This window comes from Lepidochelys kempii, chromosome 8 (assembly GCF_965140285.1).
Source record: "Lepidochelys kempii isolate rLepKem1 chromosome 8, rLepKem1.hap1, whole genome shotgun sequence".
NCBI lineage: Eukaryota > Metazoa > Chordata > Testudines > Cheloniidae > Lepidochelys > Lepidochelys kempii.
In genome coordinates this window covers 6,861,071-6,874,604 of record NC_136387.1, presented here as the reverse complement: position 1 = coordinate 6,874,604, position 13,534 = coordinate 6,861,071, and the positions used below count along the sequence as shown (strand labels likewise).

Below are 13,534 nucleotides of genomic sequence, written 5' to 3'. Positions count from 1 at the left end.
ATAAGCATGCTCTGCACTCCATTATCCATGTCGTCAATGAACACATTGAGGTAGTACCAGACCCACGTCCTGGAGGCCGTCCATCCCTGAGGATCTTAGAACAAAGCTGTTCCTTGGGCATGTTTTGATAAATGTTACTGACTTCTCCCCTCTTGTTGTAGGTTTGATCCAAAGAAAGGATTCTGGTGCCAACTGCTGGAGGGAGGGAAAACCAAGTGCTTGGGGAAAAGCAAAGGGAGGAAATACCCTGAGATGGATTCAGATGTGAGTATAGGAAACCTTGCATGATTGCCACTAAATGAGCCTTGCTTTTGCTGTTTTTGCAAAATAGTTTCCCAGCAACAGTAGAACATCTGTGTGTCTCAGCAGAACACAGGATGGGCGGGGGGTTGGGGGGGCGTGTACGTCAGAGTGCACTAGAAAACTGCATTTACATGTGTGAGTCTGGTTTAGTACTGAGCATGGAAGGGAGGGGTTGGTGGGTGGATAGTAAAAAGCTGGTCCGGTTCATATCCAAAGCGCTGGAGCACTCTAATGCATTGACTGCAGCAAGTTCCTGGCACACGCTAACGATTACCATTATTGATGATCTCTGTCCTCTTTCTATTGCAGTCACGAGCCTTCCTGAGGGATTATTACCGGGACCACAATATAGAGCTTTCCAAGCTGCTGTACAAAATGGGTCAGACGCTGCCAACCTGGCTGCGGGAGGAACTCCAGAACGCTAGGTAGCTGCTGCTATCCTCGCCTTACTGAGCAATAGTGTCGCGAGCCCACGAAGAAGATCCCAAATCTAACACCGAGCCAAACAGACAGGAGCGGGAGGGAAAGGTCAACAGGGAAGAGTATTTCTGAGCAATAGTCAGCCAAGGTCTTTGAGCGAGAACCCATGTGGTCATCCGTGTGGCGAACGGGAGCAAACTGTCTCTTCTGAGGTCCCTTAAAGTTGTGCGACTGCCTGACTCTGCAAACCCAGGGCAGATTCCCCAAGAGCTGTTGTCTTCTGAGGTCCCTGTCGCTTCCTGGGTTGTGATGTCACTTCCTGATGAGGGGGGATTCCCCGAAGATTCCCTGCTTCTCCACCCCTGGATGGGGCTAACTTCTCCATGTCTAAGATAGTATTACAGCAACTCTGAGTCTCTCCTCATCAGATAATGGAGCTGAGCACCCTTCCAAGATGTGGACAACGCTTTGCAAAGCTAGCTTGGAGAACAGGAGCAAAACATGCTGTTTGAGGTCAGAGGCACAAAGGGGCTAGCCAGAAGCACCGGCCCAAGTCTGCAATTAAGTTTCAAACAAAACGAAGTGAGACCGCATAAAGGAATGGAGTGCCCTGGGTTCCTGCAAGACCTAGCGCTAAACGCTTGGAGAGGTCTCTGGGTTTTTTAAAGAAGACTTTAAGACTTGGCAATATTTAGTTTGTCACCAATGAATTTGCCCCCCCCCCGCCTTTTATTTTATTGTATTTTATTTTGTTGAAGGGTGGGAGCTTGATAGATGACTATCTGTCCCATCTGGCAAGAGTACTGAACTGAGAACTGGTTCCAGAGTGGTTACGAAGTTAAAATATGCACCCTGCCCCCCTTCCCGTGTTGCAACGTTTTATATACGTGGTGTTTTCTGTGGTAAAAGACTGAGGTTGTCCAGTAGCCTCGTCACTGGAACGTGCTTTGATATACGAGCCAGCAGCTCAGAAGGGGGCAGACATCGGGCAGGGCAGACATTGGACTAACAGCAGCCGAAAGGATTCTGAGCATGTTGGACCCTCTTGGATACTAAAAGCTAAAGTATTTTAATAATTTTGTTCTGTTTTTCTGGTGCCACAAGTTTGTACCTGAGATACTAGGGTTTTATTTTGTCTCATTCACTGTTACACATGAAGGTGGGCAGCCAGTGCGGTTGGCTGGTCTATCTACTGACTAGTGATGGACAATTCTTTTTCTAATGACGGGATAAGTACCTTGCTGCTCCATCTCTGTCTCTCTCTCAGTTCTATCACTGCCAGTGTTTCAGTATTGAGGTTTCCTGCGAGTTTCTTCCCCCAGCTGTCCCAGTGTGGGCGGGGCTGGTAGCCGTGCTAACGAAGAGCTGTTGCCATTGGTTCCTTGGCGAAGGTCCTGGATCCCTAAGCAGGCTGACGGTGTATCGCTCACTTAGGAGCGAAGGTGGCCCAGGTCGGGGATGACCCAGCTGGAAGGCTGAGAACCCCAAAAGAGCTGATCTGACAGTGCTGTTGGCTGAATGAGCCGCTTGTATGGTGGGCCAGGACAGCCTGGGTGTAGTAGTTTGGGGAGGAGGAGTGGGATGGGGCGAGTTCTTTTATCTTGCTGCTCCAAAGAGGTTTGGAAAAGAGAACTGGGAAGCCTAGCCTGGGGAAGGTGCCTCCAACCAGGAGTGAAGAGAGGAGACAGTAGAAGAAGACGTGAATGCCAGTGTCTCATGGAGCAGGTTCCAAGGGCTCGTTCAGTGTTCTTGGACCCAGTACTCTTGGGAGCTGAGAATCGCCTAAGATTAATTCATCGGGTATCTCCCCAACTGGATGTCACTGCATTAGCACCTGAGTACGTTCACATGGAAGGAGGCCTAGCAAGGAGATTGGGTTGGAGGCGGAAAAGCAAGGAGTGTTCCCCCATAGGCCTTCAGGCTTCCCCCGTGCCAGTCACTGAGTTCCATGTCGTCTTCCTCTCATGGTGCCATGCTGGAATGGTGGGGAGTGAGAGATCCGCATAGACCTAGTCCCTGGGGCGTGCTAATGGTCTTGCGTTGTCCTCTGCACCAGCTAGGCTCTGATTCTGTGAGTCTGCCCCGTCCTGGGACAGCCCCCTTCTCCGGGGGCACATTCCTAATGCTGTTTAAAACAGCAGTGCCACGGGTCCCCTCTGGCACTTGCAGTAACACGAAAGCTTCCTCCCCTCCTCAGACACTCACCTCCCCCGAGAGCAGTCGGGGGGGGGAGGGGGGCCTCCCTTTGCAGCCCCTGTTCAATGACGGTATTCTACATATGCAGTGTTGTTGCAGCCATGTCAGTCCCCGGCTATTAGAGGGACAAAGTGGGGGAGGCAATACCTTCTGTGGATGAGAGAGACCAGCTTTCGAGCTTACACACGCCGCCCTTGTCTCAGTATTATACGTGGCCTTTTCCTTTGCACCGAGCCGCCTTCCGGCCGCTGTTAAGCGGCATTGGGTACGTCCGCGCTGGAGCTGAAGGTGTCGTTTCCGGCTCTGGCAGATGTTGAGCTAGAACCAGAAGTGGCAGGGTGGGCTGAGTCCGATCGCACCCAGGCCCCTAGGACCGTCCTCAGGCTGCCGAGCTCCTGCAGCTTCTCTTTTTAGAGCGCGAGGAGCGCTCGCGTGGGTACGTCTACTTGGGCTGAAAATTACACCTCAACTCCAGGGTAGACGTACCCTTTGAATAACCAGAGTAGGAGCCGTGGGCAGGCCAGGATCGGCTCGTCCCCCTCGAGTTTTGAGGGGGAAGGTGTCGGTGAAATGCAGCGTGATTCTTATGCAGCCTGTGGCAGTTTCCACCGCCACCCGCTGGAGCCGAGCTGTGGAGAAGCAGCATGTTCTCCTGCTCCATGGCTTGTTGCAGTTACAGCAGAGGAGCCCAGGACATCTCTTCTCTTCTCTTCTGGCTTCTCCTTGCTTTAGGGCTGGGCGTTGAGTTGAGGCTAGCAGACTGCTCTCTCTCGTTGAGCGCGGTAAGAAGGAGCGAGTGAAATCAGGCACGTATGCCAGCAGCCAGCGAGGCCGGTTTATCGCCCCGTCCTGTGCGTGTGGATTAGGTACATACTGTGCCGTGGCTCGGGGAGCGTTGATCCCAACGAATGGTTTGCTGGAGTTTTCAGTATATCCACGATGACACAGACAGTGTCGCTGCCATCTTGGATTTTTGCCTTCTTCGCTCAAGCAGGCGTCTTAGGTTAGAGCAAAGCTTCCGCGGTGGCCATGGCGTGAGAAGGGGACTCACTTCGTGGGGGCATGAGTCTGAAACGGCAGTCGGGGCTGGTGCCTGGGGGGCGCTTTGTGGGCCCTGCCAGGTAGAGTGTTTTAAATCACTAGTGCCATGGGTCAGTCTAAGCATCTGCATGTTCTCTCTCTCTCTCACACGCACACGTGCGCTACTTTCTTTCTGTTGAGAGTGCTGGACTCACACGCTTGCACATTGCAGCCATGTGAGAGCTCCCTGCTCTAAGGGTCTCTTCTCCTCAATGTGCATTGCAGTGCCCACCAATGTGTAGTATAGCCCCCTTGGGCCGTGGGGTTTAACAAACGAGGCCCTTTCCCATTGCTTTCTGCCAAGATAACCGCTAGCTCCAGCAACTGGCCCTGTAGGGCTCATCCGCCGGCTCGTTGCTGCCCTGCCACATGTGGACTAACATCGGGCTATGCAGAGACAGAGAGTGCCTGACGCACCCTACAACTGCCCTGTCCTACCTCGTCTCTCCTTTCGTCACTGTTCAGCTAGCCTCCAACACAGGCTCGTATAAAGAGCAACCTGCAGCTTCTGCCCCCTCTCTGATTCATTCCGCGACGCTGCGGTCTCTGGCTGGGAGCAACCACGGCACCAGCCTGTGACCTTCCCAGTGGAACGGAGCAGGGTAGGAGTGGGCCGGCTGGAAGCAGGGAAGCAGCCCTGACAGCTAGATGAGCCCATGTTCCTCTTGGCACCTAGGCAGCTCCTATTGCTGCTGCTGTCAGCTTTCCAGGAGCCAGGGGAGAACTGGACTCTCCGACCCCTTGGTGATTGGCAGCAGCAGGAAGGAAAAGGCAGCAAAAAAGCACTCTGTGCAAAATATCTCAGCCTTTCAAGAGGGAGGAAGGCTCACTCCCATGGTGTCTGTAAAGCCAGGATCCCACAATAGGGCCTCAGTTTCCCACCTGCATGCCCAGGCCCATGGTCCCTAGAGGGATGTTGCGAGGCTAGAATGGATGAATGTAAAGTGCTTTTTCCAGCCACTGATGCAAGTCTGTCCCGGTTGCGTCAGGGTGTCTTAGGCTCAGCTTAGCTCACGGGGAAGTGTGTCTGAGCGCTCCTACCCACCAGCCCTCGCGCAGCCAACGGGGCGGAGGTGGGCACCCGAGGAACGAACCACCTAGCCAGGTGCGTATTGACAAAAGCCACCATTGGAGTGGTCCCTAAGTGCTGCACTTTACGAGAGGAAAATGGTACCTGCCCCGCCTGCTCTGTCGATCGCTCGCGTGGTCACTGGGCGGCGCTGGAGAGTGAGTGGTGAGAGAGACTCCCAATAGCTGGGCTTTTTTAAACCGTTCTTTTACCTTTTGTTGTTGACAAAAGAGGGAGCTCCCTGTGGGTTCCCGTTTTTATTTTTGCATGAAATTCTGTATAATTTCCCCGGGGGGTGGAAGGTGGGAGAAGTCAGTATTTCCTGGGAGAGGGGGAGGTGCGGGAGGATGGGGGAGGGGATATCTCAGAGTTGTCTTTGCCCCTCCTTTCATCCTTGTTGAACCCAGCCGTTTTGGGTGGCATTCAGAGAGTCTGTCTCACTAATAATGTACGGTCCTGTTGAACGAACTGCTAATAAACTGGGGCTCTGTTTGTAGTCACTTGCCTTGCCTCTGCTTTTGAACAATATCTTGAAAAGAAAACAGAATGTCAGGGTTAGAGAGATCGGCTTGCTCCCTAAGGGGGTTCATCCTACGGCCTTGTCAGCGCACGTGCTGTACTGCTTGAATGTTCCCGGGATAGTTCAACCCTCCCAGCCTGGCCACAGCTACGTGGTATAAAGGTAGGGGAAGGAAAGTCCGCCGTCCTGGTCTCAGGTACCTGTAGAGTGGTATGCCTGTGTCCACATGAGGGATGGGACAAGTATAACTACTGGTAAAAATCACCCCCTCACTCACATACTTACACAGCTACCTAAACTGCACAGACCAGGCCTACGGTGCAGCCGTATTTGAGCTGGAAGGCGGTTCTCAGCTCATATAGACAGACGCACCTGCGCTAGCTTGAGACGGGGTAGCAAGGGCAGCGGCTCAGCGAGCCCCCCCAGTACACACCCACGGGGTCCAGGCAGGTACATACCTGATAGATCTGCCCCTGCTCCGCTGTCCTTGGTAGCGTGTTAGCTCGAGGAGAGCTGGGAATCACGCCTCCCCGTTTGAATGCAGACGTTCCCTTCGTGAGCTGGGCGTGCAACTGCCATTGGCTTTTAATGCGACTTGTTCTTGGACTTCCTTTCAGCGGGACTTGTGCTGCCTGGCACACTGGGCTTCTCCGCACACACTCCTTGTACCCTACACACACTCATTCACGCTCCTCTTGGGATGTCGGTGCCCTCAGCTTGGGAAAGTCCCTGTTCGGTCCATGCTGCTGCAGTACCAGCAGGGTAAGCAAAAAAGAACAGCACGTTAGCTTTTGGGTGGCTTGGTTAATGATTTTCGATTCCCAAAGTCAATGACAGGGAAGTACATAACACTGAAACTCACTGCGGAGATTTGGTGCTAGATTGAGTCCCTGTGGTTAAAGCTCAGTTTGCAGGCAAATGGTCACAGCTGAGAAGAAAAGAGGTTAGATATGTGTGTGGTTTACTCTCGGTTTTCAGATGTTTTCTCTCTCTCTCTCCCTTGAAATAACCTGTTCTGTTACACAAAACTGAAGGCCAATGAAGCTCAGATGCGGTATTTTGCAAGCCCTAATTTGAAGCACTCAGTTTGGTTTCTTGGTGCAGTGTTCCTGTCACAAGCCATGGTTTCAAGTAGTCTGACTCCTGGATCCCAGCTGTGGAATAAGTACAGGCCCCAATGCCTGATTATAGTCATTTTGCATCCTATTGGTAAGGGCCTAATTGAATAAGTTTTAAATCACAAGGTTTCAGTGTTTCTGAGGCTGCCTTCAACGTTCTAAGCTCCCTGTCTGTGAATTGCCAATGCCCCTCGTTTGTGCACGCTGAGCGTTGCACAACGTAAAGGTGATGCGGCCACTTCTTGGAATAGCAATCACCCGTCTGTCTGAAAATGGTGCTTACGGTCCATCCCAACAACCCTGGAGATGACTGTCACTGAAAGAATGGAAATGTTTTTTTCTCTCCGTGCATTTGACAGCACTGTGTATCAAACTTGCGCAGATTAACTGCTCCCCAGCTAGTCTCTTCCCCTTTTCTTTGTGGACGGCTCTCATGGAGAAGAGAAACAGAGCAGAATGAGATCATAAAACCCCAATAATTGGCAGGGAGACTCAGGCACAGAACCAGAAATGACCTCTAATTTAACTTCATTTAATTTTAACTACGTTTCCAGTGAGCGGTGCCCCTTTTAAAATAAGCCCCAAGTAATAAACATGGGAGACCCAACCTCGCCTTCCAAACCTGACTGATCCAGCCCCCAAGTTCCTAGCTGGGGAAGCCTAGATTTCAACAGGGTTGCAACAAGATGGGGGTGTACAGTAAATCTGTGCCCACAGGGATCCCAGTGGGCTATTGCTAGGCTACTGCACATCCTGCTAGCTCAGTGTCATGGCGACAGCAGGGATCGACCTGGGATTCTGCTCAACAATCGCGCGTCCTTGCCACTCCATCCACGAGGGAATTGGGGGTAGTGAAATAGGGCTTCTGGCCCACAGAGCACCAGGGGGACATGCACAATCCCCGGTATATTGCATCATCCCGATAAACAGTGGGGTCAACAGGGCGGGGGGGAGCTAGCTCCAATGAAACACCTGCTCCGCTAGACAATGCCTGTCCTATTTCTACTGTGTTAGTGCCCACAGGCCCTGTGGACAATGCTAGGTGCTGTACCAACACCTGTGCCTGCCACCAAGCGCCTGCAGGATTGAAGAGATCCCTTTACAGTGATTGCGTTACACCTGGGATAGTATTGACGCAAACTGACTTTGGGTTAAAGACGCAGCAACTGATTCTTACCTGTCCTTGGGGGTGGTTTCAGCCCAAGTTTCTCTGACCTAGTAAAACCAGGTAAAGTCTCTTCGTTCTTTTACTGTGTATGTTCCAGCTGGATGACTTCCTCTTGTTTATTTGCCCTTCTCTTTTTACTGGCGCTGCTGAGATACCATTGTCACCGGCATATCATTTCAACTAGTTTTCTGGTGCTTGAGTTGATTGCTGATTAACTCGAGGTTCTTCACACATTTGCATAGGCCAGCGAGGACCCTCCCCTGTGTACGTCTGCCCCACGTTACAAACTTCTGCTCTTCCCCCTGGGGCTCAGATCCACGTCTGATCAAATCTGGGGCGTGGCCATGCTAGCTTTTACCAAACATGAGAGGTAAAGTCCAGAGAAGATAAGCTCGTTATTCAGGTGGAAGACAACCTGCTAGAGATCCAGGGCCTTTCTGGGTAGCCATGGCAGGCCTGGGAGGGAGAGCTATACAACAGCCATGAACTAAGGTCTTCATCCAGCCAAGAGCAGCCTAGCTGCAGGGCCTGCTGGCTGGGCACGCAGTTGTTGTCTTGCCATGTGCCACGGGGTCCAGGACTTGGCGTGCGGTGGCCCCAGGGGATGAGATGTTCCTTCCCTGTATGGCGGTACTACCCCTTGCATCCCTAAGGATCCTGTGAAATGCGAAGGGGGAGCGATCCCAGACCAGTGTCTTCCCTGCACATGCAGTGATGGAGCTGGTTCACAAGGTGGCGGCATCCACCCAGCACAAGACTCTAACCCTGGGTAGTACTTGAGGACAAGTTCCTGCTGTGAGCAGTTCGGCGTCAGTTGTTCCTGTCTCTCCCCCCAAATACTTGGAGGGACGGGGACGATTCTGCCTCTTCCTTTCTTGAAGCGTTAGGGAGAACTTGTGGATTTTCCTTCTCCAGCCGTTGCTGGAGGCTGGCCGTGCAGACCTGGCACTGCCTGACGCTGTCACAGCTGGCCCTGCCGGCTACTTGGGCTGCTTTGCCAATGCACCTCGAGCCCCACTAGCCACTGCTGCATTTCCCCAGGCCTGGTTCTGCATCCACAGAACTAATGCACCATCCCTTGCTGCTCTAGCCAAGGAACCCAGCGCCTGACTTGCACCATCCCAGCTAGGGTAGTCCTGAGTGCAGCGCTCCGGCCGTACAGGAGAACAGGTTCTGGTTCTTTGGCTTGAGTGTTATACAGGACAATGAATGAGATGATCATAATGGTCCCTGCTGGCCTTAAAACTCTCCGACTCTACAGACCAAGTGTCCAAAACACGGCCAGTTTTGTGATTGGAGCTAAACTGAGGCGTGCTGCAATTGTTCCACTTGTGATCTGACAGGCCCCAGAGATGATCAGGCCTGTGCATTTAGCCCACTGCAGTGCCTTCCCGATCCCTCATCCCAGTGGTAACATCGGGGCAGAAGGGCTTACAACGAGCAGACTGCACCCTCTCGGAGGATCTCTCCGCTGCTGGCGGGTGAGCCTGAGGCAGGGGCAGTCCTGCCAGCCCTGGGCACTCCGAAATCACGAGTCAGGCCTCAAAGTCATGAAGTTGCCTTAAAAATCTTGAGAGGAAAAAATATGAATAAACTCTGGGATTCTTTTCTTTGAGCAGCCCTGGTGCAATGCAGTCCCATGCATGCCGACTCCAGCACGGGGCATGCGAGTGGGGCACCACGGCGGGTAAGGAGGGTGCTCAGCCTTTTCAGCACCTTAGCGTTAAAACACTGGCAGGCTCTAGCCCCCTGCTGCCTCTCCCTCCGTGGCATGGTCAGGCAGAGGGCTAAGGCCCAGAGCTTATGGAGCTGCCAGCATGAGCCACCCGCCTCCTGTCAGGCGGGGAAATGCTGTCCCTGACGTCCCAGAAACTGCGGTGAGCATGGTTCCCAAGCCAACGGATTTCCCTCAACATTGACGCACTGGGGCCCGTTTTAGGCTCGGGTCTCCACAACGGACTTCAAAGCCGTCGCCCGTGTGACGAAGGAAGCGCTTAATTTGGCAGGCTCCTGCCCCTTGGAGTGACCTGCTCAGAGATCTCAGCCCTGAGCTGCTGCTGCTGCCTTAATGACTGTGCTGGGCATGGTAAAGACAGTCTGCAAAGCTGTTGGGTGGTCAGATAACTGGGGAGCTGGATGTGGTTAGTCGTGCTGGTCTCTTTCCAAGCCCAGGGAGATTCTGGCCCTGGAGTGAGCCGAGATGGCTAGTGAGCCATGAGGCATGGCATAGTGTTGTGCCTCAAGCTATTGGGAGCCTTCATATGCTCAGACTTGGGGCATAATAGTCATAGGTTGGAGCCAGGGAATTTGAATCTCATGTCACTCTGAATCCAAACTTCCCTAAAGTTTGGGGTGTTCAGATGTGGGGAAGTGGTGGATTGGCCTGTCACATTATTCCTATTCAGCCTCAGAATCCAGAGACAGGCCCAATACGGAACTGAGGCCAGGGAGGAATTTCGAGATTAGATGGTTTGGATCAGGCCCGTCTCTCTTCTTAAAGAACTCTGGACACACCCAGCGTGGCTGCCTGTAAGTCACCCCCCTCCTGTCCCAGCCTTCGGGTGAGGCCTTGAATGATTTCTTCACGCTCCGTCTTCATCAAACTCCCCAGTGTACAGCATGGAGGGGATGCTACCGAGGATGTAATGCGGATGGGGCCTTGGACCTGCCATGAACAGAGTGCCTGCCACAGGTGGACAGGATCCCAACTCCAGGACACTTCTCCGAGAACTAGCCATCTTCCCCGTGGAGGTCAGAGCACCAGGTGTTCAGAGGGACAGGGGTGCATTTTGGGAAGAACAGGGCAGGGTCCTGAGCCTCAAGCTCGGTAATATCGAAGGAGGGGTGTGCACAGGATCTGCCTGAGTGCTCTCCCCTCCCACTGGCCGGCCATGGACTCAAACAGCCACGAAAGCACTGTTGGATTAAGGGGTGAGGGTGGGGGTGCTTGTCAGCTTTTGGGTCCTGCTGTTCCTTTGTGGAATGCTTTGCAAAGAGATCCAATAACACAGAGACAAAAACATTCCCCAGAACCTCTGGTGTGGGGTTTCCTGTTTGTTGTGCAACACACCTGGTGCCTGTAATTGACTCCGAGAGTTTTGTCAACAAAACACCATGGAAGCAAACTGGCTGGGTCCTTAATCTTCCCCCTGCCTATAGCCGTCTCCGCATTCACACCTGTGCAGGGCTGTGTGCAAGGATGCAGGTGTCTGCTCAGCCATCGCAAGCACACAGACGTGCCCAGGCTCGTGTCCAACCCTGCATGCTTGCTTGCTCACTAATGTACCTGAAGGGCCTCACCCCAGCATGCATGACTGCAGGTGGGCCCGAGCACACGTCAATACAGATACCCACGCGTGAATGCACAGGCTCAGGTGCAATTAGCAGGAGTATGCCCCAATGCATGTACGCAGGTACAAGGGCAAGCGTGAAACACAAGCCGTACACACAGAGGAGCAGATACATACATACGCAAGCATGTACACATGCAAGCCTATCCCTCTGCGCCCAGCCACAGCTATGCACAACATGCCTATTTAACCTCCTGTGCAAGCATGGATGGACCCGTTGCCCATGCCACGCATGCAGGTTCAAATCCTGCTTGCATACATATGCCTACGCTGCATGACTTTTTTCTCCTGCGACATCTTGCAGCTCCAGGAAGATCCCCTCTGGGGCAGGGGAGGGAAATCTGCAGTAAGAACTAATGTTTCCTAACCTCAGGATTAAGTTTCCCTGGAGGAGACGCGTTGGTCTGGTGGGCTGCAGCCTGCAGTTGTTTGGCTGGCGGGGGGCACCGTGGGACTCACACTTTCTCTTCTTTCCAGCAGGGCTCTACAGGGGTTAAGAAGCTCCAATGACTGGAAACCCCCAGAGGGTTTCTGAGGCGAGGGGTCCGTCTGCCTCAGCTCTCGTGTATCAGCCAGGGCTGTGACTGGCCTTTGCCTCCCTGGGGCTGCCTGACAGCCTAGTAAACACGTTTCAAATGAACGCCGCCAGACGCGGGACTTGCATTGCAATCGATCACCCCCTAAGTGCTTTTTGCCGTGTCCTTTCCGAGGCACCAGGTCCTGCCAGCCACAGCCCGGGGCAGCGATGGTCTGCCTGCTGCAGCATCCCCGCCAGCTGTCCTGCGCCAAGGTGGGCCGGAGGTGGAAGGGAACACAGCTCCCATTGCCGAGGCGTCCGCTGCAAGTACAGTAGTTCCCCCCACTTCTCCATGGCTGAATAGCACCCTGGGGAGATTTGCCGGGGGTGACTTTTAGCTGAGACAAGGTGCCCCTGGCTTTGCCCATGTCGAAGCTTCTTGTTGGCCCTCTAGAAGTGGGGGGCCTGGCCTGGAGCTGTGGCTGCAGCAGTGCATGGGCTGGGCCTGTCCAGCCTGCTTGTAACGCTGCAGTTACACCAGGGGGGTGGATTTGGCCCTCTCGTGCCCCTCGGCCCCCAGCAGGCAGACACAGCAGCCTTCAGGAACACAGCAACTTCCTGATCCCCAGGTGGGCGTGCAAGCCTGGCACTCCCAGCAGCACCCCCTTTTCTCCACCCCCCCAGCTCTTCTCCCCTCTCCTAGGGCCACCCTCGGTAGGGGCCACGGAGTGCATAGCGCCCCTTGCTCTCCCCTGCCCAAGGACCGCGAGCAGAGGAGCGACGGGGGGAATCCAGAAATGCCTCCCGTTAGAGAGGGAGCCGTCGTTTTCGGACCTGGAACGAGGGTCTGATGAGAACCGGGCGCTGCCAAGGGATTTTTCATAATTGTAGAACTTGCTTCCCCTCTCCCCGCGTTGTTGATAAATCCCTGGGCAGCCCGAAAGAACGAACAGCTGTTTTCTTACCAACCTCCCACCCGCCGCTGGATGGGACGGACGGGAATTTGGGGGGCGGGGGCGTGGGGGATGGTCCCTGGGGCACGCTCCTCCACAGCTGCTGAGTTTTCTTGCGGGTGGCAGAAGGCGACGGGGGTTTCCCCCGGGCCCTGGCCAGCCATCGGCGCGTGAGCTCAGCCCACCCCGAGGAGTGTTCAGATGCTGCCTTCTAGCTCGGGGTCTCCTCCAGCCGAAAAACCAGAAACTGACCTAAGGAGCCAGCCGGGCCTACCCGCTCCTGCCTCCCTGTCTCAGCCTTGTGGAAAATGCGTGCGGAAACGAAGACTAAGCCTAATGAATACCAGGCAGGGCATCAGCCAGGTTTCTTTTAACCTCTCGGAGTGAAAAGTGGAGTGCTGCCCAGTGGGGTCCGCAGGCTCCGCGGTTGCGGGAAGGAGGCGGTGCTGGGGGTGGGGGAAGAGTGGGGAGAGGGCGCCGGGCAGCAGCAGGGCCTGGAGCGGCCATGCATCCTGCTGCACGAAGGGAGAAAAACTAGGTACATCTGCAGCAAGCTGGGCTCTTGGCCCTGGCAGTGCTGAGTGGTGGAGCGGCTCTGCTGCTCTGCGGCTCGAGGAGGAAGGGGTGGGCAAGAAGTTAGGCTTCAAGCCGAGGCCCTGCCCCTTTGCCCGGCCACCAACTAGCTTCCCTCCCCGAGGAATATCCCACTGCTACCACCATTGCTTGCTGAGCTCCTCGTCTTGCTAGTAAACGGTCAGGGGGTGGTTTTGTTTTTTGCTTGCCTGAACATATTTTAAATTATAACCCACCAGGCAAAAAGACAGAGCAGTGACCAGGCCT

General features: G+C 54.1%; 1 protein-coding gene and 1 long non-coding RNA gene across 4 annotated transcripts in view; one reads left to right on the top strand and one right to left on the bottom strand.

Moving 5' to 3' along the window:
* Nucleotides 1-5,564, top strand: part of NDST1 (N-deacetylase and N-sulfotransferase 1) — a 65,871-nt gene extending 60,307 nt beyond the window's left edge. For all 3 annotated transcript variants that reach the window (XM_073355326.2, XM_078853979.1, XM_073355327.2), the window contains 2 exons: nucleotides 162-264; nucleotides 613-5,564. In XM_073355326.2, the coding sequence (XP_073211427.1) occupies nucleotides 162-264; nucleotides 613-732 (223 nt within the window). In that variant the 3' untranslated portion in view covers nucleotides 733-5,564. The remainder of the gene's footprint in view (nucleotides 1-161; nucleotides 265-612) is intronic.
* LOC140915553 (uncharacterized) lies at nucleotides 5,324-7,950 on the bottom strand. The gene is made up of 3 exons (XR_012160197.1): nucleotides 7,884-7,950; nucleotides 6,047-6,334; nucleotides 5,324-5,597 (listed from the first exon to the last, which is right to left on the bottom strand). It is a non-coding gene; the product is annotated as an uncharacterized LOC140915553 (long non-coding RNA).
* Between the last annotated feature and the right edge of the window lie 5,584 nt (nucleotides 7,951-13,534).